Source organism: Apteryx rowi, unplaced genomic scaffold (genome assembly GCF_003343035.1).
Source record: "Apteryx rowi isolate R43461 unplaced genomic scaffold, aptRow1 scaffold_387, whole genome shotgun sequence".
NCBI lineage: Eukaryota > Metazoa > Chordata > Aves > Apterygiformes > Apterygidae > Apteryx > Apteryx rowi.
In genome coordinates, this window is record NW_020450385.1 from 164,726 (window position 1) to 189,755 (window position 25,030).

The 25,030-nt window shown below is 39.8% G+C and overlaps 2 protein-coding genes and 1 long non-coding RNA gene across 9 annotated transcripts in view; 1 reads left to right on the forward strand and 2 right to left on the reverse strand.

Annotated features, from left to right (window-relative positions):
* Positions 1-7,263, reverse strand: part of PSME4 (proteasome activator subunit 4) — a 77,543-nt gene extending 70,280 nt beyond the window's left edge. For 2 of the 5 annotated variants that reach the window (XM_026074383.1, XM_026074381.1), the window contains exon 1: positions 7,059-7,248. In XM_026074383.1, the coding sequence (XP_025930168.1) occupies positions 7,059-7,231 (173 nt within the window). In that variant the 5' untranslated portion in view covers positions 7,232-7,248. Of the gene's footprint in view, positions 1-7,058 lie in introns of all 5 variants that reach the window. The other 3 variants (XR_003254929.1, XM_026074384.1, XM_026074382.1) reach the window with 3 other exon arrangements.
* Positions 7,264-10,287: 3,024 nt separating this feature from the next.
* Positions 10,288-24,600, reverse strand: LOC112970228. The gene is made up of 3 exons (XR_003254930.1): positions 24,515-24,600; positions 12,995-13,041; positions 10,288-10,575 (listed from the first exon to the last, which is right to left on the reverse strand). It is a non-coding gene; the product is annotated as an uncharacterized LOC112970228 (long non-coding RNA).
* The window catches only part of ACYP2 (acylphosphatase 2), a 70,981-nt gene continuing 70,471 nt past the window's right edge, over positions 24,521-25,030 (forward strand). For 2 of the 3 annotated variants that reach the window (XM_026074390.1, XM_026074392.1), the window contains exon 1: positions 24,521-25,008. In XM_026074390.1, the coding sequence (XP_025930175.1) occupies positions 24,567-25,008 (442 nt within the window). In that variant the 5' untranslated portion in view covers positions 24,521-24,566. The remainder of the gene's footprint in view (positions 25,009-25,030) is intronic. The other variant, XM_026074391.1, reaches the window with a different exon arrangement.

A 25,030-nucleotide genomic window follows, 5' to 3' on the forward strand; every position in this document is an offset into this window, starting at 1 on the left:
TTCAGAAGTTAATAAAAAAAAAAGTGCTTCAAGTACAGTCCAAATTTGACAGCTTGCAGTAAGACTGACCAGTTTATTTAGAAACTGCGCTTTGCTGGTGGCATGCTCCACTGTTATCCCTCATAGGTACTATTATAAGAAAACATAGTTCTATTAGAATTAACTTTGGAAGAAGTACATGCTGTATTCAAGTTTAGATGTAGAAAAGGAATACATTGTAACTGAAAATAACCTGCTCCAACAAAACCTATATAAGATTCCAGTGCAGAATTTTACATGTTGCACTACTCACCTGGAAAGTCCACTTTCCCTTCTTATTACTGCTCCAACTATTCTGACAGGTTCACGAGAAACATTACTAACATGCTGTCCTCTAAGTAGCTGTTTGACAAAATATATAACTCCTATAAAATAATTTTCAGAGAAACCTATTGACTGTTTTTATAAAGATTTCATGCAGGTTGGATTGATTTGTTGCTAAACAAACACTAGTGGAGCATCAAGGCTTATTCTGGTAACATGAAAAATGTCAGATCTCACACTACTTTCTGGTATGAGGAACAGCCTGTATTTCAGAACCCTACACTGGGGTCAGAATGTGAAAAGGTAAGGAAAGAAATAAGTCTCTGAAGGACTCCTCCTTGCAAGTGACAGAAAACAGAGGTTGGGTAATTTTAAATAAGGCAAACATTAGCAGTTAGTGGTCTAACAACCAAATCAAAAAATTAACCATCCTGATTCCCAAATCTGATTTCTGAAATTGACTCCTTAGGTATCACTGAGGAATTTAGTTTGATGCATCTATTTTACTTTTGAATGCTTCGCTCATCTGTAAACTTTTACTCTTCACAGAACTGCCACTGCCACTACTCCTCATCTGCCACCTTTTACTCCACCAGAACTGCCAGAAGTGACTACTTGAGAAACAAAGTTCAGATTCCTTAATAAAACATGTTTATGTGAAGGGTATTTCACATAGTGCGGCAACAGCACATTGGATTTGGACTCAACTACATAACCACTTTTCCACCCCCCAACTTCCCCATGCCTCATCACTAGCTTTCAGACAAAACTAGAAACACTTCTTTTCACTTTGCTTTTCCTGTTGGATTTTGCATTTGACAGGCAGTACTTTCACTAACACTCATTTCAAATACAGAATGAAGCAAATAAAATACAGGCTAACCCCTTCTCCTACCACAAGAATCTAAATAATGTTGATTGGCCACAAACTCTATCTGCCTATAGAATGACCATCAGCAGTTGAACCCCTACACTTCTTACATACATAAAAGCCACTGAAGCTGAATATGGAGGGAAAAAAAAATCCTAAAAAACACACACAACTCAGAAAACAACAGGTGACATTTGATTTTGTGAGGGCTAACAAAAGTATACAACTTAATTGTATTTATTTAATGGCAATATTATACCTCCCAAAAGCACATATTGCTCACATACTGTTTTGGAAGGACCCAAAGCAAAAGTCTGGAAACTTGTACAAGATAGATGGGGTACTAACAATCAGGCCAACATAGAGAACTAATAAATGGCACAAGTAAGAGGAAGAGCTATTCCCAGACTTTCAAAGGAAAGGCCTTGAAAAGAGTCTACTAGACTTAAACAAATCGGAGGCATTTTATGTAAGACAAGAGTTGGCCATCCAGAGTCCTACCATGAAAAGCAATAGGAGCTGTCAGACAGCGTCATTTCCCTTAGTCTTCACTTACTTTTTATTAAAAGGGGAAGACAGTGTTTGATGTCATGACCAAACTTTAAAGGAGCTCTCCTACAAGAGTGTTTGTACCTTTCATGACTTTAAGTGCTCGGGAAGGAAGACCCCAGCTACACAGTGAGAGCAGCATATTTTACTACGGAACAGAGGGTTCTGAAAACACCTTCAACTTCCATTTCATTATCCCTCAGTCATGTAAGTCACATACACTTGCACGTGCATCTCCTCTCTCACAAAATTAAGTATAAAGCAACCAAAAAGAGCAGCTTCATTTCTTCATGCAGGATTTAAAAAGAAGCCTTAAAAAATAAGAATTAGTCAGAACTACAAAGAAACAGCGTGCAAGAGACGCAACATAACTAGATATAACAAAACAGAAAGTGATTGGATGGTTACCTTCCTTGACACTTGCTAACAGCAGTTCTATTACACCAAATGCCATTTAACTAAGAAAGGGTACAAGTACAGAGAAATGTATTGAGCACAAATATGTCACTATGCCCAGGAAGTAGAACTAGATGTCAGATTGCTCCCATTTTTACAGCTTCTTTATGTAAACGGACAAGGAACATCAGATTCTAAAATCTTCAGTTATTTGCCTTAATCCAGCCGTGCATTAAGAGAAGACAAACAGAAAATAATTATTCCTAACAAAGAGTTAATCCCACTTTCCTCAAAATTAAATGAGCAAAACCCTAGCAGAAAGGAACTTCTGATATTTTCAGAGGATTGCCCAGTTCCCCCTCACATAGAACAAAACATCATGACTACTAAAGAAAAAGAATACAGGAAGAATTTCATCAATCCTGCAGGATACCTAGGAGCTGATCACATGTATGCATGATCACCATATAAACGGTGGCTCTTCAGTATATATATATATATATATATATATATATATATATAAAAGTAAAAAATAGTTAAAGCCCAACTGTATATAATTTGGTTGATTGCATCACTGTAACACAGAAGGGCTGTGAATATTGCTATATATATATATATATATAAAAAAAAAAAAAGTAGTATGAATTGGGTTTATTCTTCCTCAGCATCACCTCCTGCTTTCGGAAGAATGCCTTTTCAAAAAAACGTAATTCATTTCTAAAACTAAATTGCTGGAAAACAATAAGTAAGACTCCTTATATGAAGGCAAGTAATACTATATTAAGATGCTACTTGAAATCTTAATTCCACTACCATTTTCAGTCCTCCTTTAAGAAATCCATCAAAGGTTTTATAAGCTCTCAACCTCTACCAGTCAACTGCAAAAAGCATAAATAAATAAATGGTGCTTAATTGTACTGCTCCACTGGGTTTTGATTTGGAGTTCAGCTAGATGCAAAAAATACTAATTAGAAGTGAATATCCTGTTTGCATCTCCATCATTTTTATGCTCAGTACGGTGTCTCTGGAGACACAAAAAAAATTAAAACCAAAAACCTGATTCCCTTACTGTAAAAGCACCGAGTATACCAAACTTTCACTCCACAATTACAATAGGCCTATTTTTAGGAAATGTACTATCATATGACATGAACATCCTAAATTGCCCTAGAAAGTTGGCTGTTGTGCTACAGTTGAAAATTGTCTTCACTTACTCACTTACGAAACTGAATAGAGCGCTCTCCTAAATTCCTAGCAATCTAATTTAATTTTCCAGCATACAAGAAAGGATTATCATCTGTCCAAAACTAATATCCAAAAAAACCCAAACAAAACTATGTTCAAACTATTTAAATCCCATATATGTATATAGTATACCCCCCCCCCCGGTGTATCCAGATAGAAATTTTATGTTTTTCTTATAAGGATAGGAAGGACTGGAAGTAAATAAAAGATGCCTAATGCAATAGCGATTGAAACACTTCAGAGAAGTTTTGTTGACAGGTTTTATCTTCATTGTAATTTTCTGTGTCCAGCAATTCAAAACAGTTGAGCTACATTTTTTCATACCTCACAGTAAACTTAAGTATCATTCTGTAAGAAGTCTCTATCCCTGACACAAAATAACACCGTCAGGAATAGAACCTGTGTCCCTCAACTCCAAAAATTCAACCCTTATCTTTTGAAGCAGAAAGTGCAGAAAGGCCCTCATGTATTCTCTTGGCTTCATCAAACAATCAACTGTATGTACTGTAATTATTAAATGCTCTTATTATACTAATGCTCATTTAGAAGCTAAGCTCTAAAAATATCTATGCTCAAAATTTCTATGAAAAAATGTAGAAAAGTGACAAATGAAACAGCTGTCTATGTTTGAGGTAGGGGAACATAAAACAATATGATGCAAGTCCATTTATGCAAATGACTGATGCAACTAAAGTGCTGTGTCCCCCCACACACACTGTAGCAAGCTATACAACCAAGATGCAGTCTTACGCTACCACAACAGGATTAGTGTTTCACAAGGTACAGATTTTACTGGCCAAAGTTGGAGGAGTCTTGGGGTACTAAAGACAGGACTTCTGAAGAACACAATTACAGATTTAAATTGTAATTCTCCAAGCAAGCAGTTTTACTTGTATAAGAAATCCTACTAAGTCCTAAGTTTCTTAAGTAACTGCACTATTCCTGTTTTTGAAGAAGAGAAAGTTCTCTCACCACACTCTGTACACGCATTCCAACCAACGATGCCATTTACGTCACTGAAAATTACGCACACAAGGACAATTATGCAAATTACCTGACAGACATTACATCTAATAAATCTTAGTTTTAGTCTTCTTTCCCCACTCAATTCATGACATCAGACAGCTGAAACAGCTGCATTTAAGACAACTATATGTAATTCATGTTCTCAGCTGCTGCCCTACAAGAAATACAAGATCTTATTAGGTTCAGCTGTCATCATGAAATAGTAACTGGTACAAAAATTTTTAAATTCAAAAAAGTGTTTTGAGTTTTCACTTTCATTCCTCATACCTCTGGAGTCTATGCACAGCTGCATAAAGTTTCAGTGGACCTGAGGAGGTAGAGCTATACAGGCATATAATCTGTGTGTGACTTTTTTTTTTTTTTTTTTCCAAAAAACACTCATTCATATGTTTGTGTATGTTACATTGTCTGTCTGTATTAACGTTTTTATCTGTACAAGAAACAGATTCAAAACATGTCAGCCTTGATTCTGATTTATAACTTACTTCACAGAACGTTATGAGAATACTTACTGGCTTTTATAATTCGAACATTTGTAATAAAACTAGGCAGAGATCTTATGAAGATTCTGACCATTTTCTGGTCAAATGTGTAATTTATTATAGCTGACTAGCAAGAAAAAAGGGATAAAGTTGATAGGGATATGAACTACTCACTAAGAACAGACAACAAAGCTTGATTTTACTGTCATTATGTCATAATTTGACTTAGGCATGACAAATCAGAACACCATATTCTATTTTGGAAGTATTTCATCTAGGCCTAAACTTTTATTGAAATATTTTATCCCACAAAACTATTTTGCCAAATTAAACTGAGGAAGCAAAATATCTCCAACGTTAACTATATCAGTTTATTTTTAAGCCAGCCCCACAGTTTTCTTCCCTGCCTACATCCAAACATATTCAGTCTTACTGCCACAAAGAATTACTATAATATGCCACAAAGAAATCTTGGGACGAACAGGCATCAGACAAGTTGCAAAACACAGCAAATTCAAAGGGTAGGTGGAAAACCACAAATTAGAGCCTCCTGCCCTTCTTGTGATTCATAAAGTAGCATAGCAGCAGTTCTCAACAGGCTAAATTCACTGCCCTGAAGCCTAAACTGGTAACAGAAATTGCAGTTTACAGAATGACTAGTAGGTTAATTGTAATCTATACCTGCACATTTTAAAACCACTTAACTGCAGGAGCTACCCTATCTAAGGTAGATCTTTCTCTTATTAAGAACTACTACAATTTATTTCAGCTTGATTAGCATATGAAGTTCTGCCAAAAGTCCAAAGACAACAGGCATCACTGTAAACAGTGTGAGCTAGCAGATGGCTAGGAGGGGGAAAAAAAAAAACCACCAGTACTGAACTGGGTCCAAGCAGGTTCAGACTGTCTCATAATGCAAACATGTGAGTCATTTCGCAACCATCAATGTAATTCTATCTAAGAATGCTTCTTGGCAAACATAAGGTCACTTACATTTCACTGCATGTATACCAACCAGATTTTTGACTGCCAGATATATATTAAATTCCCAGTTAATACTTAAAAAAAAAAAATCCTACTTTATATAAGAAGTAAAATTGTAAGTGAAGATCTCAGTTCTACCAAATGCTAGTATTCTGTCATTTCTAGCACATAGAAAACACCAATTATGAAGGCACACAGAGCATTCATCAAAAAGAAGGTATTCACATAAATAGGGTGTACTGATTGAAGCTGCAGCAGTCACTTGTCATATGACACCATTTTTAGTGCCAGACTGGCCAGAATAGTGCATGTTAAGAAAAAAAATGGGTACGTATGTTTTGTAAAATTCACTAAGAGAATTCTACACTCTGCTCGGTGCTACTGTATGAAAACACTGTGTTTTGAATCTGTATAAAAAACACCTTGTCAGCACTCACACCGGAGCCAACATAAACTGCACCTTGCCACAGCACAGGCAAGATATCGAGTTTTTTTTTCTTTAAACTAAGGCACCAATTTTGTTAACACAGCAGCAAAGCCAGAATTTATCTCTTTCCAGCGCTGAACTAACAAAAGCACATGTAGCCTATTTTGAGAAAGACCTCACGTTCCTACCGCAAAAGTTGCGAATAGAGATAGTATCTTCCACAACTTGCTTAAAAAGGCAAGGGAAGAAACAGGTGATCAAGCATGCATTTAAAAAGAAAACAGCTCGATTCACAGAAGCGAGAAAGCTTCTGAGACGACAGATGAGCGCTTGGAAACGAAACCACCTTTGTCCCGATTTCCTATTTCGGAGCGCTCCGCGGCCTTGTGCAAGAGGCCGGCTGACCCCGCCTCGCTCCGACCCGGAGGCCGGGCAGCGACCAGCGCGCGCAGCGCGGCGGAGCCCCCCCGCGCCCCGTCGGCAGCGGCCGACGGCAGCCGCCCCGCTCCCGGCGCAGCGGCGCGCGGAGCAGCCGTTAGGAAACCAACCGGCTCCGGCCGAGCGCCCGCCCGGCCCCCAGGCGTCTGCCTGTCCCCGCCGCCGCCGGGCGGGCATGAGTCACCCCGGCTTCGCCTCCCGCGGCCCGGCAGCGCCCGCAGGCCCCGCTCCGCGGCGCTCTGAGCCCCGCGCGGAGCACCGTTATAAACGGCCCGAGACAACGGTCGCCGGCCTCCCTCCGCCGCGGCGCCGGCCCAGCCGCTGGCCCCGCACTCACGTGGAGAGCTTCCGGGTCCAGAAGAGCCCCCCGGGCCACAGCTCCTGCAGCTGCACAGCCCGCGCCAGGTTGCCTTTGATCTGAGCGAGGAAGCGCGTCGCCTCGGCCTCCAGGCAGCCCCCGTACGGCAGCAGCTTGTTGTACACGATCTCCTTCTGCGGCGCCGCCGCCATGGCCGGCGCTGCGCTGCGCTGCGCCGCGCCGCGCCGCTGCGGGCCGGTCGCGGCCGGTCCCGTCCCGCTCCGGCCCGGCGCCCCGGCGAGTCGCCCAGCGGCGCCCGGTGACGACACAGCAGAGGGAACGACCGCCGCCCCGCGCCGCCGAAGCCACTTCCGGCGCGGGGAGCGGAAGGCGGCCGCGCGCGGAAAGGTGTCCCCGAGCGAAGGCGGGGGAGCGCCGCTGCCGGCCGGGCCCCGCCCCCTGCAGCGGCGTGTGGGGGCGGGGCGCCCGCCCCGCGCGCAGCCTCGCGCGGCCGGCCGGGGCGTTAACGGCCGTGCGCAACGGCGCTTCCGCCGTGCTCGGCGCGGGACCGTGCGCCTCGCTACCAGCCGCGCTGAAGCGCTCGTGCCGGCGCTGAGGGGGGCTGGGCGCGGGGGGGGAGGGGGAGGCCGTTCAGTGAATCATCTGGCAGCCTGTTACGTTTTAATTTCCACGACGCCAAAAGCGTCGCTTCGGGGACAAACCTAGAATTAACGGGAACAAAGCCAGATCCGCTGGTGCTTTGTAACGTTTTATTTGTACTGCCCTTTAGTTGCCTTAAGCAGCATCAGTATTCGAGAGGTGCTGCCGGATGATATTCCGGGAACCTACTTCGGCCAGCGAGCCTGGTTAGCGGCTGTTTTCCTGTGTCAGTAGCAGTGGCACAGCAGTTGGGTAAGTTAGCTTGTTCTGGGCACACCTTCACTTACCAGCCGCACCCCATGCTTCAGTCAGCCTCTGAAAGTTGTGCCGAGTGGTAGCTCTATCTCCTAATCCTGTCGAATAGGGACAGATGAGGTATCCAAATAACCTTTGGCAGACTCAGGAGAACTGGGGGAAAAGGGATGCCTGTAGTCAAGATACTGTCCTTCTAGGCACCTAAATAAACAAAATGATTTTGCGGAAATGCTGTAACTCCTACCCAAGTTTAGAATTCACTTTTTGTGGCTTTGTGGTTTATTAAAGAGCCCTTTTGTAAAGCTGCTCTGATCCAAACATAAAGGTCATAATAGAAACATTCATCTTCCAACTGTCCTAAATTGTACAAGCTCAGAAGAGAACTGGATGCTGGTTGTTCCCAAAAGTATTTATTTTAATTAAAATTGGGTATCCAGATCCATTATATTAGCAGTTGTGAGCTAAGTGCGTGCTCCATTACTGATAATAAACTGTATAAACCGCGTAAACCTCTTCCTCACTGGGGCTGGGGTTTTCATAGATGGCAGAGTACCTTGGAGACTGGTATTGACAGCCTTTAAGAATCTGCGTATAAACTGCTGAGACTGTCAATACCTACAGCCTGACAGGGAATCAGGGAGTCTTCTACAGGTCTGAAGCCATCAGAGCACAGTGCAGATGATTAAAGGGATTTTACGCTTAGATTTGCGTAGTAGCAGAAAGTCGTTTCTACTGCCTTGCCTTCTCGTTAGTTCATTAGTACTAAAAGAGCACATGTAAAATGTGGAATGAGGATGGACTTCTTCACTGGAGATAATCAGTTACAGAGTTTAGTAGCAGATTCTGTAACTGTCTATTAAAGATGTTTATTTGAAATAATAATGCTAGTCAGTAAAGCGGAGCTCAGCAGTGCCTGGTCCTGCCATTGACTTCTGTGGGTGTAGGATAAAGCCTGTGATGGATATATGATAATAGTACTGATAGCTGTTATCTCCAGCTGTCTCCTAAATATAATTGTTAATTGAATTTCCCCTCAAGAATTACATCGTGACTACACAACAGCTGCAAGCTGATTAGATTTAAAGCTGCTGACAAGGGCAAATCCTGTTTTCTGATCTTTATACTCAGATTAGCTCTGCTTAACATTTTTTTTTTAAATGGCTAACTAAATGCTGAAACATTTTATAACAAGAAGGAAAGCAACAGAAAACCTAAGTAAGATAAGCAAAGGCCATGATGCTCAGATATTCCCAAGGCATTTTCCTGCAGAAAATATTTATACTATATCCTTATATGACTTCTGTTTCAGACATTATTTTTATTATCAATGCAGAGGACATGGACTCATGTTATATTCAGTACACTTGTGTATGAAGAGTGACACTACTTTGATTTACAGGGGTCAAATAATAATCAGTACTATAATGTTCTTTTGGAGAAAAGTAATAGTAAATCAGCATTATATAAACATGGTTTTACCAGAGGCCTAAAGGAGACTCTATGCTGCTCCATAGCTCTCCCATCAAGAATTTTGCCTGTAACATTTTGGGAAAGCAAAAGTCTATAATCACTTTTAGCACACCAAATTACTCCTTTTTTTCAATGCTTCAGTGAAAGTAATTATTCTGCATTATGGTCTGAGACTAGGATAAAACAGATACTTTGCTAATTTCCCTTGACTAAAGTATTAGAGGGGTCAAGCCTTTCTGAACAGGTACTGAAGAAACAAAGTTAATTACATTCTATTGCCTCATATTTACACTATGCAAAACAATTTATACATGAATTTATGTTCTTTCTGGCATGAATTAAAAATGAAACTTGGTGGTGGTCAAACTTCTATGTGGACACCTACATCTTGTTTATTATTTTGCTGATGAAAACAGGAATAAACAAAAGTGTATCTGAACACCATGAAACGAATAGTTTTATCATAAATTTAGATAAGAGTAAATGGTTTAAGTGGCTCAGAAGCTGAAATAAAAAAAGAAATCCATGGTTAAGTGGAAATATCTATGGAATAGTCTAAATGTGCCTTGAACCTAAGAAATCTGAAATTACTTCTTTTTTAACATTTACGGGCACTTCTTTTTTCCTACTCAGTTGTGATAGTGGATTGTCCAAACAGCAGTTTCCAATGTGGGAAAGTGTTCAGTACATTTGAAGAATGACAGAGTTTTTTTAGACTTGGAAGGAAAAAAAAAAATCAAAGTTATAGTCCGATTTTCTGAAATTGAAATTGGCAGATATGTTAGGAACTTCAAAGCTGCATTCTGTTGCTTCATATCTATATTATCACAGAAAAAACTAGTACTGTAGATATTCAGGGAAAGTCTGAATATCTAAACTGCAGTTTCTGCCCTTTTGGGCCTGAGTTAAAACTGCAGCTTGATTTTTCACGCTTTTCTAAGTATTTTGCAATTTGAATAAGCATTCCCAGCCTGAGGGAGCTCATTTTATCTGAAGCAGCAGACCTCCACATCTGACTGTTGTACCTCAGACATGCAAGTGCCTTCCACCAGAATTAAACACTTACCTTTCAGGAAAGAATGTGCAAAGTCAACCAGGTCAACACATTAAAAAATCATCATGCTAAATAATCTGATCCTCTCATTCTCAGAAATCTTCTTGTTTTCAGAATCTGAAATGAGGAAAAAAGTGATTCTGAGTCCATTTGTAATTACAATACTAAGCATATATATAGTACTTGCAATTGCAAACTATTTTCTGTATATTAATTTACTAATTACATTTATTATTTTTTTTAAAAAATAACCATTTTCTCTGGTATGCTAACATTCTGCTATTTAAAAGGACAAAATGATGCATTTTACAGATACATTTTGCCAAGTGAGTTAAAAATAAATTTGTTCTTCAAGTCTGCAATATGTTTTGGCTGTAGCAGTGTGTAAAAGCACATTTGGTTCCCGAGTCATATGATCAAGGACTAGCTTTCACAACAAGGAATCTGTCTGTGCTGCTTGCATCAGTAGCTTTTTCCTCTCTTATTAAGTAGGAGGAATATGAATTGAGAGCAAACTAAATATGGTTGCCACCTGTTGTTTTTGGCATTAAATCTTGAGAATTGATGAATCCAAGTTAAGTGTTGTAGTTGTGAAAAAATACAGTCTTTCCATTCATGAGAAATTTCAAATGTTAACAGTGGCTTATGTCAAGTTGCACGTTGTTCACACATTCCCTTGTTGGATGGCTTGCTGCCTTAGGTCAGCTAACACCAGCACTGTCATCAGTATTTAGGAAACTTGTCACTCAACCTGAACTGTGGTTTCTACTATCTCAGCTCTCAAGCAACTACTTTTCCTACATGGACATTTTGTTTAGTGACCCATCTGTCCTTTCTGACCTAAGTTAAAAGTGGAATTTGGTGAGTGGCAAACTTCTGTATGTTTTGCAATTTGGAAAATAACACTCAATCCAACAGGAGGCTCACATTACCTATATCATATATGTCCTGGTCTGTGACCCCCATATCTCAGAGAGCCCCACTACAAAATAAATAATTTGCTTTCTTCTTTGAAAGAGAAGCATCCTGAGACTTATTCTCATCCCAGTGTGTCTCAATCAGTTTGTCACCCAAAGCAGGTGGTGAAAGACTCCAAAGACACTGAAGAAACTGCTGCCATGTTGCCCACCAACTTTCAGGCAAGATGGAAGTAACTTACTTTCTCCAGGAAGAAGCATCTGTAATTACTGTCTGCAAATCTTTACCCTAACGAGGGCATTTTCATTGCAAGGAGCTGCTCCCTTCTTTCATGATGGAGACTTGAGAAGAAGTTGTAATTACTGCCTACTCTGGAAGCGTTTGCTCCCCTGCCTCAGGGAAACTGAGTTGCTCCAAGGATTTAAAGGTAGTAGCAGTTCTTTGGCTGGTGTAAACACTAAAGAGCAGTAATTACAGCTGCTCCTCTCCCCTCCTGCCCCGGGGAACTGAACTGCTCCGTTACTACTTTCTTGAGAAACAATGAGCAAGATGGCAGTAAGATTAGTCAGTCTAACTAATCTCTTGAAGTGTGTGAATGCAATTAAAATCCTTAGTTTTAAGTCAAAGAAACAAAAGCATTGATTTGAAAAACAACACATTTATGCTGGTTTGTAGCTAGAAAATTACATCTCGAGATAGAAGTGACCTCTTGCGCTTTATTTAAAAAAAATCTGAGAAACACTGCTATATCCAAATATGGGAAAATTTTTCATGAGCCAAAGACTTTAACAAACTTAGAAATACAGTTACTGCATAAACTTCTATTTTACAGAGCATTTATCTATTTCGAGGATGGGGGCAGAAGGTGATTACAGCTTGTGAATGAGGTGCCAAGGAACTTCAGCTTCCTGCATAGTATGGCAGAAAAACACTGTCTTCTGGAGAGTGATTCAGAGTAGCTAATTTTAGGTGTCTAAAGTAAGGCTGTCTAAAGACTCGATTATGTGTTTTCAGTGGGGGAAGGGGGGGGGGGGGGAGGGCATTCAATATGACCTAAAGCATGTGCACTCTACGCTGATGCAGTTCTGTTTGTATAATGCCTGTTTAGGTACACATGTTCTAACGTAAGGGGAACTTTTCTCAGTTAGCTTATTATGTTTGGGAAGAAATTTGAGCAGAAATAAAACGGCACTCAGTAATGGGTTGAAGTGTTAATATGGGCCTCTAGACCTGCATAATTTGCACAACGTTTCCTACATGGTAGGCTGACAGACTATATGCAGCATTGCACTTCACATTCTTGGTGGTTCTGGTTATGAGAGTTTTAGGGGTTAAATTTAACCTCAGTTATATCAGTTCACAAGATATTATTTGGCCTCCTCTCTTTCACAGCTAAAATTAGTGGGTTATTGTTTTTACAAAGACAGTCACTGTTCATACAAAGCCAGGACCAAACTCCTCCCTGAAGAGATTCTACTGAGATAAATTAATTTATAGCAAATTATTTTCTCTCTCCACCTTCTGGATTTATTTGCTTTAGGTGTCTTATTGGCTACGATTTGGAAGGGAAAATTGTCTCAAATCCACACATGAGAATCTGGCTTTGATAGTCTGTTACCTTTACATATCTGAAGTTCCTGGAGATATCCCTGGAAATTGTTGTGCCTGCAGGGAGAAAAAAATAATAGACTTGAGCCTACTGCTCATTTCTTTCCAAATTACTCATAGCTATTTGTAATAAATAAAGAATAATTCCTCTGATATGAAATAAATGCAGTCAACTTTGGTGAAAGAGGTGTTACATTATTTTTAGTCATAAGTCAGACACATGGATTTTTATGTTTGACCCCCTTGCCAAACAGAAACCAACCGCAGAAGAGCATGTGATGACAGCAGTCTTGCAAAGGTCAATTCTAGGGATTCTGCTGTTCTAGGAAATCCAGGAAACACAGTCCCCTTACAGCCTTCAGTGACTTGCATAGAAATTGCTCATTATGTATTTTGCTGTTTCATACAGCTACTCTTTGTTTGACAGAAAGAATTGTGGCAGGCCTTACCCTAAGGGTTTGACTAACTCTGATGTTACTTTCTCCCTGTGGTAGATGCATTTGTTTCATCCTCACCTGCAGTTCTCAATTCTTTGGTTTGTCTATTTGTCTGTCTCCTTCCAGTTGGCAGTTATAGGACTCCCTGATTTATCAAAATCAGGTTGTCAAAATGCCAGTTATATACAACCTTTCTGGCAGAGAAGTATCTGGTAACTTTGAAATGGGATCAAATTGTGAAATGTTAACTTGCATTTGATAGTACCCTACTTCAGGAATAGTCCCATTGACTTCAGTGGGGTATCACATACAGCAGGGTGCTTATTAGCATTTTTAAAAAGCATTTAAAGTACATTTTGATATCACTGATGAACTGAACCAGCAAACAGGTAGTGTTCATCTTAAAATACCTGTAGTCTCCAGGAGTATTACGCCTTTTGAATTAGATATTAGCTCAAAATATTGTCTTGCATATTTCCAGTTAGGAAAAGAAATTAGCAATGTGTGCTAACTACTAGGTCTATTAAAAAAAAAAAAAGTATGAAGTCTGTTTCCCCAACTTAGGATAAATCAAATAACAGGCAAAAATCTTCATTCAGATTTTCAAACTTGTTTCAACCAGCATTCAGCCCTAATAATTGTTATGTGTTTTCCAGGGCAATGGCTCCAGTGTTTGTTCAGGCTTTTTCACTCTTTCTCTGCTTGTTTGCTCATTCTTCCAAGTTATGGATCAGAGATACTTAAATATTTATGAATTATGGAAGAGAGGCAAGCACACTTAAACATTCCCTTAAGCAACCAATCATTTCTCTCCTGCTAAAGAAATATTTATAATTTGCTTCTGGCTGCATGGCTTTATGCATTAAATCTGCATGGGAGGCTTTCTGGCACATTGCTAAAGAAGCAGCTTGTCTCATGGGGTATTATGGAGACATCCAGCAGATTAACAAACCTTAAGAGGGATCACGTGAAACAAGCTCAGAGCTATCTAGCATTCATGTGGCCTAATGTGGTGAGTTGTTTATGCTTATATCCTAGTAACATGGGGATAATAAGTACAGTTGTGTCAGGGGCATGATTATGAGAATGTAGGTCCTGCTGACTAAAACTGGGATTCAAGGAATGGTAAATTGGTGTTTTTTTATTATTGTGTCACATGTCCTGTTAAGAATTCAAGGTGAAACAATGACTGTAAATTAAAGCTTCATAACAATCTTGGAAATGTTGTAACTATCAGAGGGGCAGTTTAGTATAGAAGGAATGTTCTGATTAAGGAAAACAATTGGATTTTAAATTCAGAGAAGCCTCAGGGAGAAGGAAAAGTCATATTTGCCACATTTGTATATTGTAACTTAAGAGGCTAAACCCAATGGAAAACTGAACCATATTTAGTATAAACCCAGAAGCTGCCCTTCTGCTGGGCAAAGTACCAAGAACTGGAGGAAGGAACTAAGGAGTGACTGAGAGAAGGGGAATCTGTCTTGAACAAAAAAAGCTGAGAAGACATAAACTCAAAAGAGAGCTCTCTGGGACAATAGAGTAGGCTTTACCTGATATTCCTCAGGCACATAGTGGTAGGACAATCTACAATACTCAGGGGTTTTCTTTTGCAGTAGCATTGCAATGGATGAATGCAGAATCTGATTCATGCTTTCTTGGCATTGCCAAATACACTCTAAAATCATATAATCATGCCATGAATTTATCTACAGACCCAAAGGGCTGATGAGACGTGGTTGGAAAATTCCAGCTCTATTTGTAAGGGATTGATCACCTGCATCTGAAACTGGAGCTGCAGGAGGACTGACAAGCTCTGAAATTAGAAGAAATTGGCTCAGAGTCACCCTGATTATCCCTGGCAAGTGAACACCTGAAAAGCAGACATTTTGAAATGGGAAGTGGATGAATGGGAATTTGGAGTTGTTCAAAGGTGCCAGAGGTGTCACCAAATAGGGGTCACTTCCAGATCCCAAAAGAGTAGAGATGGGACAGAATGAATGCATAACCATTGTTTCTTAAGGAAAGAACTGTTACTTTTATCAGCTTACTCTTACTCTTACCAGTACAAAGTCCTGCATCAGAGAATTATGAATAAAAAACAAAAGGATCATCTGAAACCATCTGAGGTTTCATATATTACAATATAGACAGTATCTATGGACTTATTGCCTCTCATGCTTTCTTCCTTTTTATTTTAGCAAGATGGACATATGAACAGATTTTTGTTGTTACACTAATTTTCCATTTCCATTTTCTAGCAGAAATACTAATTCATATGTACCAATTTAAGGAGGCAGTAGTATGGGAATTTAAAGTAAAGGTAAAGTAAATGTTTGGAACAAACTATTCTATTTTCCAGAGAATAAATGTTTGAACTAAAATGACAAAATGACAATATGTATTGCTAATTTTAAGAAGCTATTCCAACCCCTCCATCACCACCAGTTTTTGGCCATCACAGGTTCTCAGATATCTCTGTAATAATACCAGATAGCTCATTTTATGTTTTCCAGGATGAATTATAATCTAAGATTTTGAAATTATCTGTGAAGAACTAAAGCTATAATCAATTCAGCAAGACTTGATTGAAATACTTGATGACATAGGCTGCACTAACACGTTTCAAGATTCTGAAATACTAATTAGGGCTTCTCATTGTTGCTTTTGAGAAGAAATAGTGGGCTAATGCAGTTAATGAGAATGAATCAAATAATAGCTTCACAGTACTGCAAAATGTAAGAGCTGTCAACCCACCTCCCTTATAAACTATTCCTTTACCAACCCACACTCTTTTTTGCTTTTAGACCTTTTATAGATCCCCAAATCCTCCACGCAGTTTGACATCATTGTTCTAGTGGCTGTGGGAAGGGTAATTTTTAAATTTCCCATATTCCAATGGGAATAAAGAGCTAACTGCTTTAAACAACTGTATCTCCTCCTCCTCAGTGTGTTGCATAAGAAGACATAATATAACCACTAGCAAAATCTCAGCCAATGTTTTTCCCAAGCTTTAATGCATTTCCTGTGGATGGATATTTCACAAATCAAACATCACATAAATCTCCATCTGCTTTGCTATCAAGCTGTCAGGCTGAGACTTCTAATGAGCTGGGTCTAAACATATGAGGTGGCCTTGGCTCCAGTTCTTCTCCTAGCCCCATCATCCTTTCCCACCTTATCTCTGGAACCCACTGAGGTCTCCACTAAAACCTGAGGAAACATGACTTTTCAAATTATTGATCAATAAAATAAGCAAAATATAGAGATCATGAAGACAATGCAAAAAGAATAGCTTGCTAGGTTGGGGAATTTTAACCTTCTGTTTGTGTGCAGAATAGACTGTTTCCTGAATAATGTTCCTTTTACATGTTTGTTAGTTTAGGATCTAATCTAATTTGTAAATAAAGTTCCTAAGCCTTAGGTTCACAAAATTAAATCATTATTAGTGTTAAATTGTTCTTTTGTTCACAAACTGCTTATAAAGTCAAGTTATACTTTCTTTCTGTGATGAAATTATACTTGGTGAATTTAAATCCTTGCAGGCATTATAGCAGGTAAGTTTGTGTTGAATCATGCTGAGACTTCTTTGATCCATCACTCCAGCACAGGATTGAAAGACTTGACCTCTTCTGATTCTTATGCTATAGAGCTCAATTACATAACCTTAACAGTCACATTTTTGTTTGAGATGGATCTTTTGCTGACGGATAGACCCGTTCACATTCTCATGTTTTATTTAATGACTCCTTATGAGATAAGAGAACTTTCAAATGATGATGCAAGTCTTCAGGGCTGATATCTTCATATTAGGCATTCATTTTTATCTAGGGTTTTAGTTCCTTATTATATTTTCAGATTAAAATTTTTCACTATTAATAACCAGAATTGATTTACCTGAAGGTTCTTTCTTTTCATATAGCAGTGCAAATACTTCTAAGCTTAATTTAGACTGAAAAATCTGAACTCAATTTTGATGTGGTTTTCTTAGTGGAGGTTTAGTGATTTATTGCCTTAGATCTTTATGTGGAGGAGCATTAAGCAAACTAAGGGTTATAACCCAACTAGTAACGTGGCAATGATTAAAAAAAAAAGGTTCAAACTGGGCTGAAGTTTATTTTCATTGAATATTCATATTTATATGAGGTCAAACAAAATTATCAAGCTGTGAGTGGGATCACAGAAAAAAAAAAGAAATTTGGGAATTACTACTTTAACTTACAAAAGAAAAGCTGATTTCAGAGAAAATCACAGTTTATAGATCTTCATGCCTTAGACAGAATCAGGATGTATTGAATGAGGGACTTAAAACAAAAATTCTTTCATGTAATTTGCTGCACAAAACCATAGCTGTTGTATATCCAGACTCTTACAATAACTGTTTGAAAAAAACACAAAATAAAACAAAATCTACAAAATATATTCTAGCCACAGTAAAATAATTTGTTCACAATTTTTTATCTGTCACCATATAACTTCTGTGTTACTTTCTGTGAGCAGTCCATGATTTTAGACCACGAGAGGGACAAATTTAGGTCCCATCCACACAAAGTTTGGCTGCAGTCCCGTAATCTGATCTGTGTACACATGACCTTTCATATGCACAGTGCTCCACTTGCTTAAGTGGGCCTCTGCACAGGTGTATGGGTCCTCCCACACAGATCAGATTGCTGGATTCGGGCCTTTGCAATATAAATGGATCAGGAGACAACTGTTGTAATCAGGTCATCTGACTGTGTTATGGGTATATTGTAGATTCATCTATAATGTATTTTATCAGTCAACAACCAAGCAAATATTTCATCAATTGTTATTTTCATCCTTGCCTTCAACAACCCTTCATTTTTATTTTTCCAGAGGGGTAGCCAAATTCTCTTCAACGTTCCTCCTTTCAACCATTTTATTAGAAATTTTCTCTAGGTAACACAGTAATAATTGCAATATAACTATCTAGGTAGACCATCCTCAAAGATTTTATAAAATATGTATGCTTGTATTTCAAGTTTTGCAGTTTTACAATACAAAGTAATTTTTTGTTTCTGACACAGTTAAAAAAAAAAACAACAGAAAGCTTCCACCTATGCTTGTTGTATTTCAATGTGAGATTTTATTTTTGCCAAGCATGACTTTGTTTTCTGGCTTGTTAATTTACATTCAGATGCTCTTTCTTGACAGAATACCCCTTTCTACAGGGTGCTCAGACTCTACAGGCCTGGAGGAAGACAGCAGAAAGGAGAAGGAGGGTTTGCAAGTCAAGAGCCTTTCTTTTTCCTAATGCAGCAAATTTCAGCAAATTCCATTAACTCAGCATCAGAGTTTAAGCTTTTGCTCAAGCGTGGTTTTCCTTTCAGGTAACAGCACTACTATCCTGGGAACTGTGCTGCTGAAGATTAAAATAGGCAAGGGTATATGAAACCTAAATCTTTACTTCAATTTACACTTTTACATCAATTGAACTTGATTTTTACTTTCCTCAGAACAAGCTGACTCATGGCTACTAGGAATGGTATTCCTTAAATCCTTAGGTGCTAGGAACACTTCTTCGTCTTGTGCTAATGCTTAAGGATTAAAAATTATTTTGCATATTTTCAACATTTTTCTTCAGTAGTTCCTGCTACAAACCATTGTTTTACATATTATAAAGAATAAGGCAGAATAAGGCTCTTTGAGAATCCCACTGTTGGTCTGCCTTGTTCTTCAGGCTTCTATATCTTGTCTTTAGTATGTAAGAGAAGATCTCTTCCACCAGGAGAAGACCGCTGCTGATAGACAGCAAGCCATTTAGCTGGTGATCTGCAGAAAGGGGAAAAATGGGAGGAAGTTAGGCCGTCTCTTATTTCATAATTGTACAAAGAAGCCTCAGAAATCTTTTGATATATTTAGATATGATGTAAGTAGTGAATGCAAAACAAAGACCCTGAAGAATCTTGCACAATTTTGAAGGAAAATCTGCAAAGCTGAAAGCTCTATTGATCTTGTTCAGAAATGAAGTCACAAGAGTGATTGCCAGGGCAGTAATTTGGGAGGAGAAAATGTGATAAGAGAACAAGGGAGAGAAAAGAGGAAGACCACTGACAGAGGGAGGAAGTTTATTGTTTTGCTCGAAGAAGTAAACACAGGAAGGGCAGGGTGTTCTTTTTAAAAAGTGGAAAATAGGTAGGCTGTAAGCATTGGATTTGACAGAAGAAAGACAGGCAAAATCAGAAGCTAGAAAGAACAAACTGAAATTACATAGTTTCTAGTCTTCCTTCTGGATATTCAGTATTTCCCTGGGGAACAGCACTGAATAGGGAACAGGCACAGTAGCTTCTTTTAACCAGAGCCTTTGATAACCCTTGGGAAACCACTCATCAAAATCAATACAGTTGGGGGCAGTTCGTAAGTGAGTCCAATTTAGTCTTTGGTTCAGATAAACAGAATGATGAAATAGCTGCACAGGTATTAAGAATTCTAGAGAAAATGTATAGCTAAAGACATCAGCCACAGAGCCGATAGCTGAAAGAGGGGAGAACGCCAAAGAACAGTCAGGAATAATAGCTTGTAGATTGTGTAAGAAACTCTTCAAAAAGATAGCAAGATAGCAAGATAGCAGTAATTCAATCATGGACAGATCTGAGAAGGAACCATATTAAATAGAAATGATGTGGAAAATGGTGAATAGCAGAATTAATTGAAAAAACAGAGGCTGAAGGATAAATTCTGGCAGCAAGGTGGGAGGCTGTGTGGCTGATGGGACATTAGTGTGAAAGCCAAAGAAAGTAATTTTTGGAGCGGAAGATGTCAAGTAGATTTGGTAGTGTGACATCATGGCCATATAGGAAGCAAAAAGAAGTCCGATAGAGTGAACTCAGAGGAAGAGAACACAGCAAAGAAGGGAAGGTTGGGAGTCACTGCCCTTTGTGTGCTACCTCTTGCTAGAAGCCTTAAAATGGGCATTCCATGAAAGAAAGGTTTTTAATGGTTTTCCACCTATTCTGTGCTGGAAATAAACAGGATAAATAACAAAGCTGCAACTTTCAGAATAATTCTATTCAGTCAATTAAAATGAAAGCTATATAAATATGAAGATTCTTTTATCACAATTTTATTGATGATGTTCAGTGTCAAGGCCCTAAGGGCACTAATAAGTCCTAATTGCCCTGACCAGCCTCACCTGGGACACCCACCCACCCMCCCACCCTCTATGCCTTGGCCCAAGAGCTCCATTTAAGCTCAGGGGCAGGCACACACTCTTCCCCTGGATTAAGTCATAGGTTTACCTACCTCTATCCTTGTCTCTTGGATGCATCTTGGACCTATGTTGTAGTCTCATCTCCTGCCTAGCCTTCCTGATGGATCCTGGCCCTGGTTTGTCCCCTGCAGTGCCTTGGGCTGTGGATGCCCCCTGCTCAGGTACTGTGGGACTGCACCCCGTTGGTGCCGTAGTCACCCTCAGCTCCTTGCTTCTTCTTCTGGGCAGCAGCCCCTGCTTGCACTGCTCCCTGATACTTGGTTACAATGGCACCGTTGCAAGGTACTGATGTTTTCCAGTAATGATATTCTCAAAAATACTTTATCCTTTCTTTTATTCTATGGTTAAAAACAAGACAGTAGGAGATCCTTACAGCACTTGGGGCAAGTACTGGGAGGAATCTTTATAAGCTTAGTGCTCAGAGTAGAGATGGGTGACTTAGTGGTAAAACTAGCCCTACCTATGACAGAAATTTCCTTCCAACACAAAAAGCTCCTCAAACACTTCATGTAGATGAGATGTCAATGTAAAAACAACTTTTTGAAAACTTTTTTGCAGAAGTACAATTGTCCTTCTAGTCCATCTCATAGGTTACTCTAATCGGGAATCGGTGAAGCAGGGCCAAGAATGGGACAAGTCATTTGTGAATCATGCTCCTGCTGAGTTCTCCCAAAGTTATGAAACTAATGCAATATAAACTACTCCTTCAAAGTGGACTATTTCTCTCATTTCTTTAAGCTCTCTAAAAATCAGGCTTGTAAGTGCTGTTCCATTATATTCGTAGTTAAACAACTGTTGTTTGGCTCCTGCTTCAAAAAAGAGTAACAAATCTGGCAGCTGTTGATTATAAATAAAGTAATTCCCCCCCCCTTACCCCCCATTCAAAATTCCAATACATTCATAGTATTATAACAATGAAAAGCACTGTTGGCTGAAAGTTGACAGTATAGAGAAAAACCTGACAATAGTTTGAAGGGAGGTGCTACAAAACTTGCAAGTACAATATTAATGCTTCCAGATGGAAGTGCTTATGTATAAGAGAAGGTTTGGGGGGGGGGCAGAGCGTGCCTGATCTGCCATAAAATTGTTATGGTAGACAACACAAAAGTTGTTCATCTGTGCTAGAAAGTTGATAAGACCAGTAGACATCAGCCCAGAGAAACTGTAAATTTTATCTCTGAATGCACTGAAAATCTTTCTTACTCAAGATCAAGTCTCTAGAGGGGCTTCTCCCATTCTCCCCGACACAAATTTATTTGTAAACACCACACTATCAAGACAACCATATCCCTCAACATCTTCTGTTATTCCTGACATGTATTTACCACTGGTTTTGTATTCCTTTTCTTTCCCGTTTCCTGCTTTTAGCCTTATCTTCCCTGTATGAACTATTTTGAGGAGAAATACTCTGTCTGCATATATAAAATGAGAGAATAAATTTTCTACAAACCTTAATTTAAAAATTTTACATTTTAAAGCTTTAAGCAACTAATTAGATCAGCTGTCAAGTAAAGCAGCTTCCCAGGCAGCTCTCAGGAAAAAGGAGCCTGTCTGTACAAACTTATGTTGCAATGTACAGTTCTAGCTAGATGACAGCATGCTGGGAATGAAAGTCAAACTGTGTATCAGAAGTGAGAATACAAATAAACATGAAAATTTTTTCTGAAAAAGACATACAGGAATGGAAGCTGGCTAACATGGACTTGAATTAACAAGGATATGTAGTGATCAGAAAGGAAAACTTGCAGTAAAATTAAAATTCCTATGTAGAAATAGGAGATGAATCTTAAAAGTACCTGCTCTGAGCATAGCAAAGGCCTGGGAAAATCAGCAATATAATGCTCATCACTTGGATTCCCTACAGCCTGGGATTTCTCATGGATAGGTATTAAATGTGATGGTTACTTTGTCTTAGTAATAAAATGGTCACCCTTATCTACTGAGTAGCAAACTTAATCCAATGCCTGGTAATCACTAAATTCAGTGGCAGCAGTATGAGAGTCACTGTACTTCATCTCCAGACAGATCTAGAGAAGTTATGGAAGAACATGTTCTGTTCATCCTAATGTTAATTGGAGGAAGTTTTGATAATCATTGACATTCCTCTGCAGGAGGATCAAGGAATATATCTTATGCCTTAACAGATGCAGGTGCATGTGGGTTTTTTTTAGAACTGGCTACAGCTTTAGGAAACACAACCAGGTGATTCTTTTTAGGCCAACATCACTACCCTAGAGCAAACAGCTGAAAGAGGGGAAATAAAATTCAGAACTTCATTGGTTTCATACAGACTGCCTACATTTCTAGATAATATATGCTAAGGTTCTCTTGCTATTTAGAGTATATTTGAATACAGTATGATCACTCACACTGACTACTTGGACTCTAAAAAAAAATAAATAAATAAAGGGTCTCATGGTATCATCTTGCAGAGTTCTTCAATCTTTGCAAGATGTCTCTAATATTCTTTGTCATGAAGTAATGAGGAATTCAGGCTCATCTAGGGAAAGAGAGGAAAGATGCGCAAATCCAAAAACCTTAAACTGACTTCTGAAAAAGACAACAGCAGTGGGAGGACAGCTGATCAGAATACCTCTGTGAGCCAGGAGGTTCTCAAGGCCAATGACTGACAGGAATGGATTCTCATCCAGAGAATGAACCAGTGGAAATAAGAGGACACCTGAGTCTTATCAAGAAAACTCATTGAAAGGTCAAAGTTTCTCTCAACATGAGAAAGGCTGCCATCACTAGTACTGGAATCTGCAGATATTGAGGTATAATCTGTGCCAAAACAAACTCTGGTTTCAAGGCTTGAGTTGCAATGCTTTATACTGTAAATAGGCTGTTATTGTGAATTTTTTGACCTGTCTTGCTCTTCATTGCTGATAGATGGCAGCAAATGACAAAAGATTTTCAGACTATACTACTTTCTGCTCCTCTCTGCTGTAGAATCTTCCTCTTTTAAAACAAAATGGTGCTACACTAGCAAAATGTATGACCCTTGTAAAAGATGAGGATGCAGTTTAACATGTCATATACTTTAAGCAAATGATATAACTTTGTCCATTGTGTTCCCATTCTCCAAAATACTGAAAAATTTCTGGTTCTATCTGAATATTTATTCTGCACTGAATCTAATTGTAGCTTCTCTAGTTACTTGATGTGTCGCAGGAAAGCTCTCTTCTTTCTACATTTTGATCTATTTTTTTTTTTAACTTCCCTCTAAGTCTTGAGATTCAAACATATAAACAACTCCTTTGGGTTATGCTGCATCGCTGCTAGGAGAAGAAGAAAATTATGTTAATGGCTCCTTATTAGGCAAATAACTGTTGCTTTGATATTTATTGTAAAGACAATAAAGTCAGCCCATCACTCTATATCTTAGTAAGAGAAGGCCGTGTTAATCTTCTAAAGAAGGTTTGTTGAACTTTTTCAATATAGAATTTGGCCTAAAGAGACTTTTTTTTTTTTAAGGATGTTACACTGTGAAGGTTTGTTTGTGTGAGGTAAGGGTCTTCCTTCTCTCCAAGCCCTGCTGCTCCAGCTGAGCAGCCCGGCTCCTTGCTGGCTTCGCTGTACACCCTGGCGCAGGAGGGGGCCATAGAAATGAGCTTTTAAAGCCTGGGGTGAAAGCTGAAGCGATGGTCTCAAAGAACAAAGGTGACAAGTCAGTCACGTAGGCCTCTCTCCCTGATGAAGCCAAGGTAAATTTTGTATTCCAGTGGTATGTTTAGCCCTCTAATAGTTGATTCTCTATCTTATCAGCCAAAATCACCTCGGTTCGGGCACTTTTACTGCAAGTATATTTTTTTAACTTTCAGGAATTCTTTAAAAAAAAAAAAAAAAAAAAGCTGGTGTCAGTTACCTGCGTGAGCAGCTCTAGCAGGGTAATTCAGTTGCGCGTATGTGCCTACTGCATGGGGCTTGACCTCCTTCAGGCCTTTGCTCTCTCAGCAGCTCACTTCCAGATCCGCTGCCACCGAACCCCGCCGGGCTGCAGGGGTGCCGGGTTTGAGGTTCTCTTAGTTCTGGGGGGGCCGGGGAAGGGCCGCGGCCTTTCCCCCTCAGCCCCGCGCCTCCCGCGGAGGGGGCCGGAGGGCGCTTGCGGGGGGGGGGGTGTCCTCTCCCCCCCCCCCACCGCTGGGCGGGTGCGGGGTCGGTTTGGGCCACGGCGTAGGCGAGCGGCCGCCTTCGCGGAAAGCTTGAGCCTCGCGCGCTGCCGTCCGCACCCCGCTCGGCCGCGGCCCGGAGAGCAGCGCGGTAGCGGCCCCCCCGCCCCAGCCGCCGCCATGTCCGGCCTGGCGAGGGCCCCCGGCGCGCTCAAGTCGGTGGACTACGAGGTGTTCGGCCGCGTGCAAGGTGAGCGCGCGCCGGCTGCGCC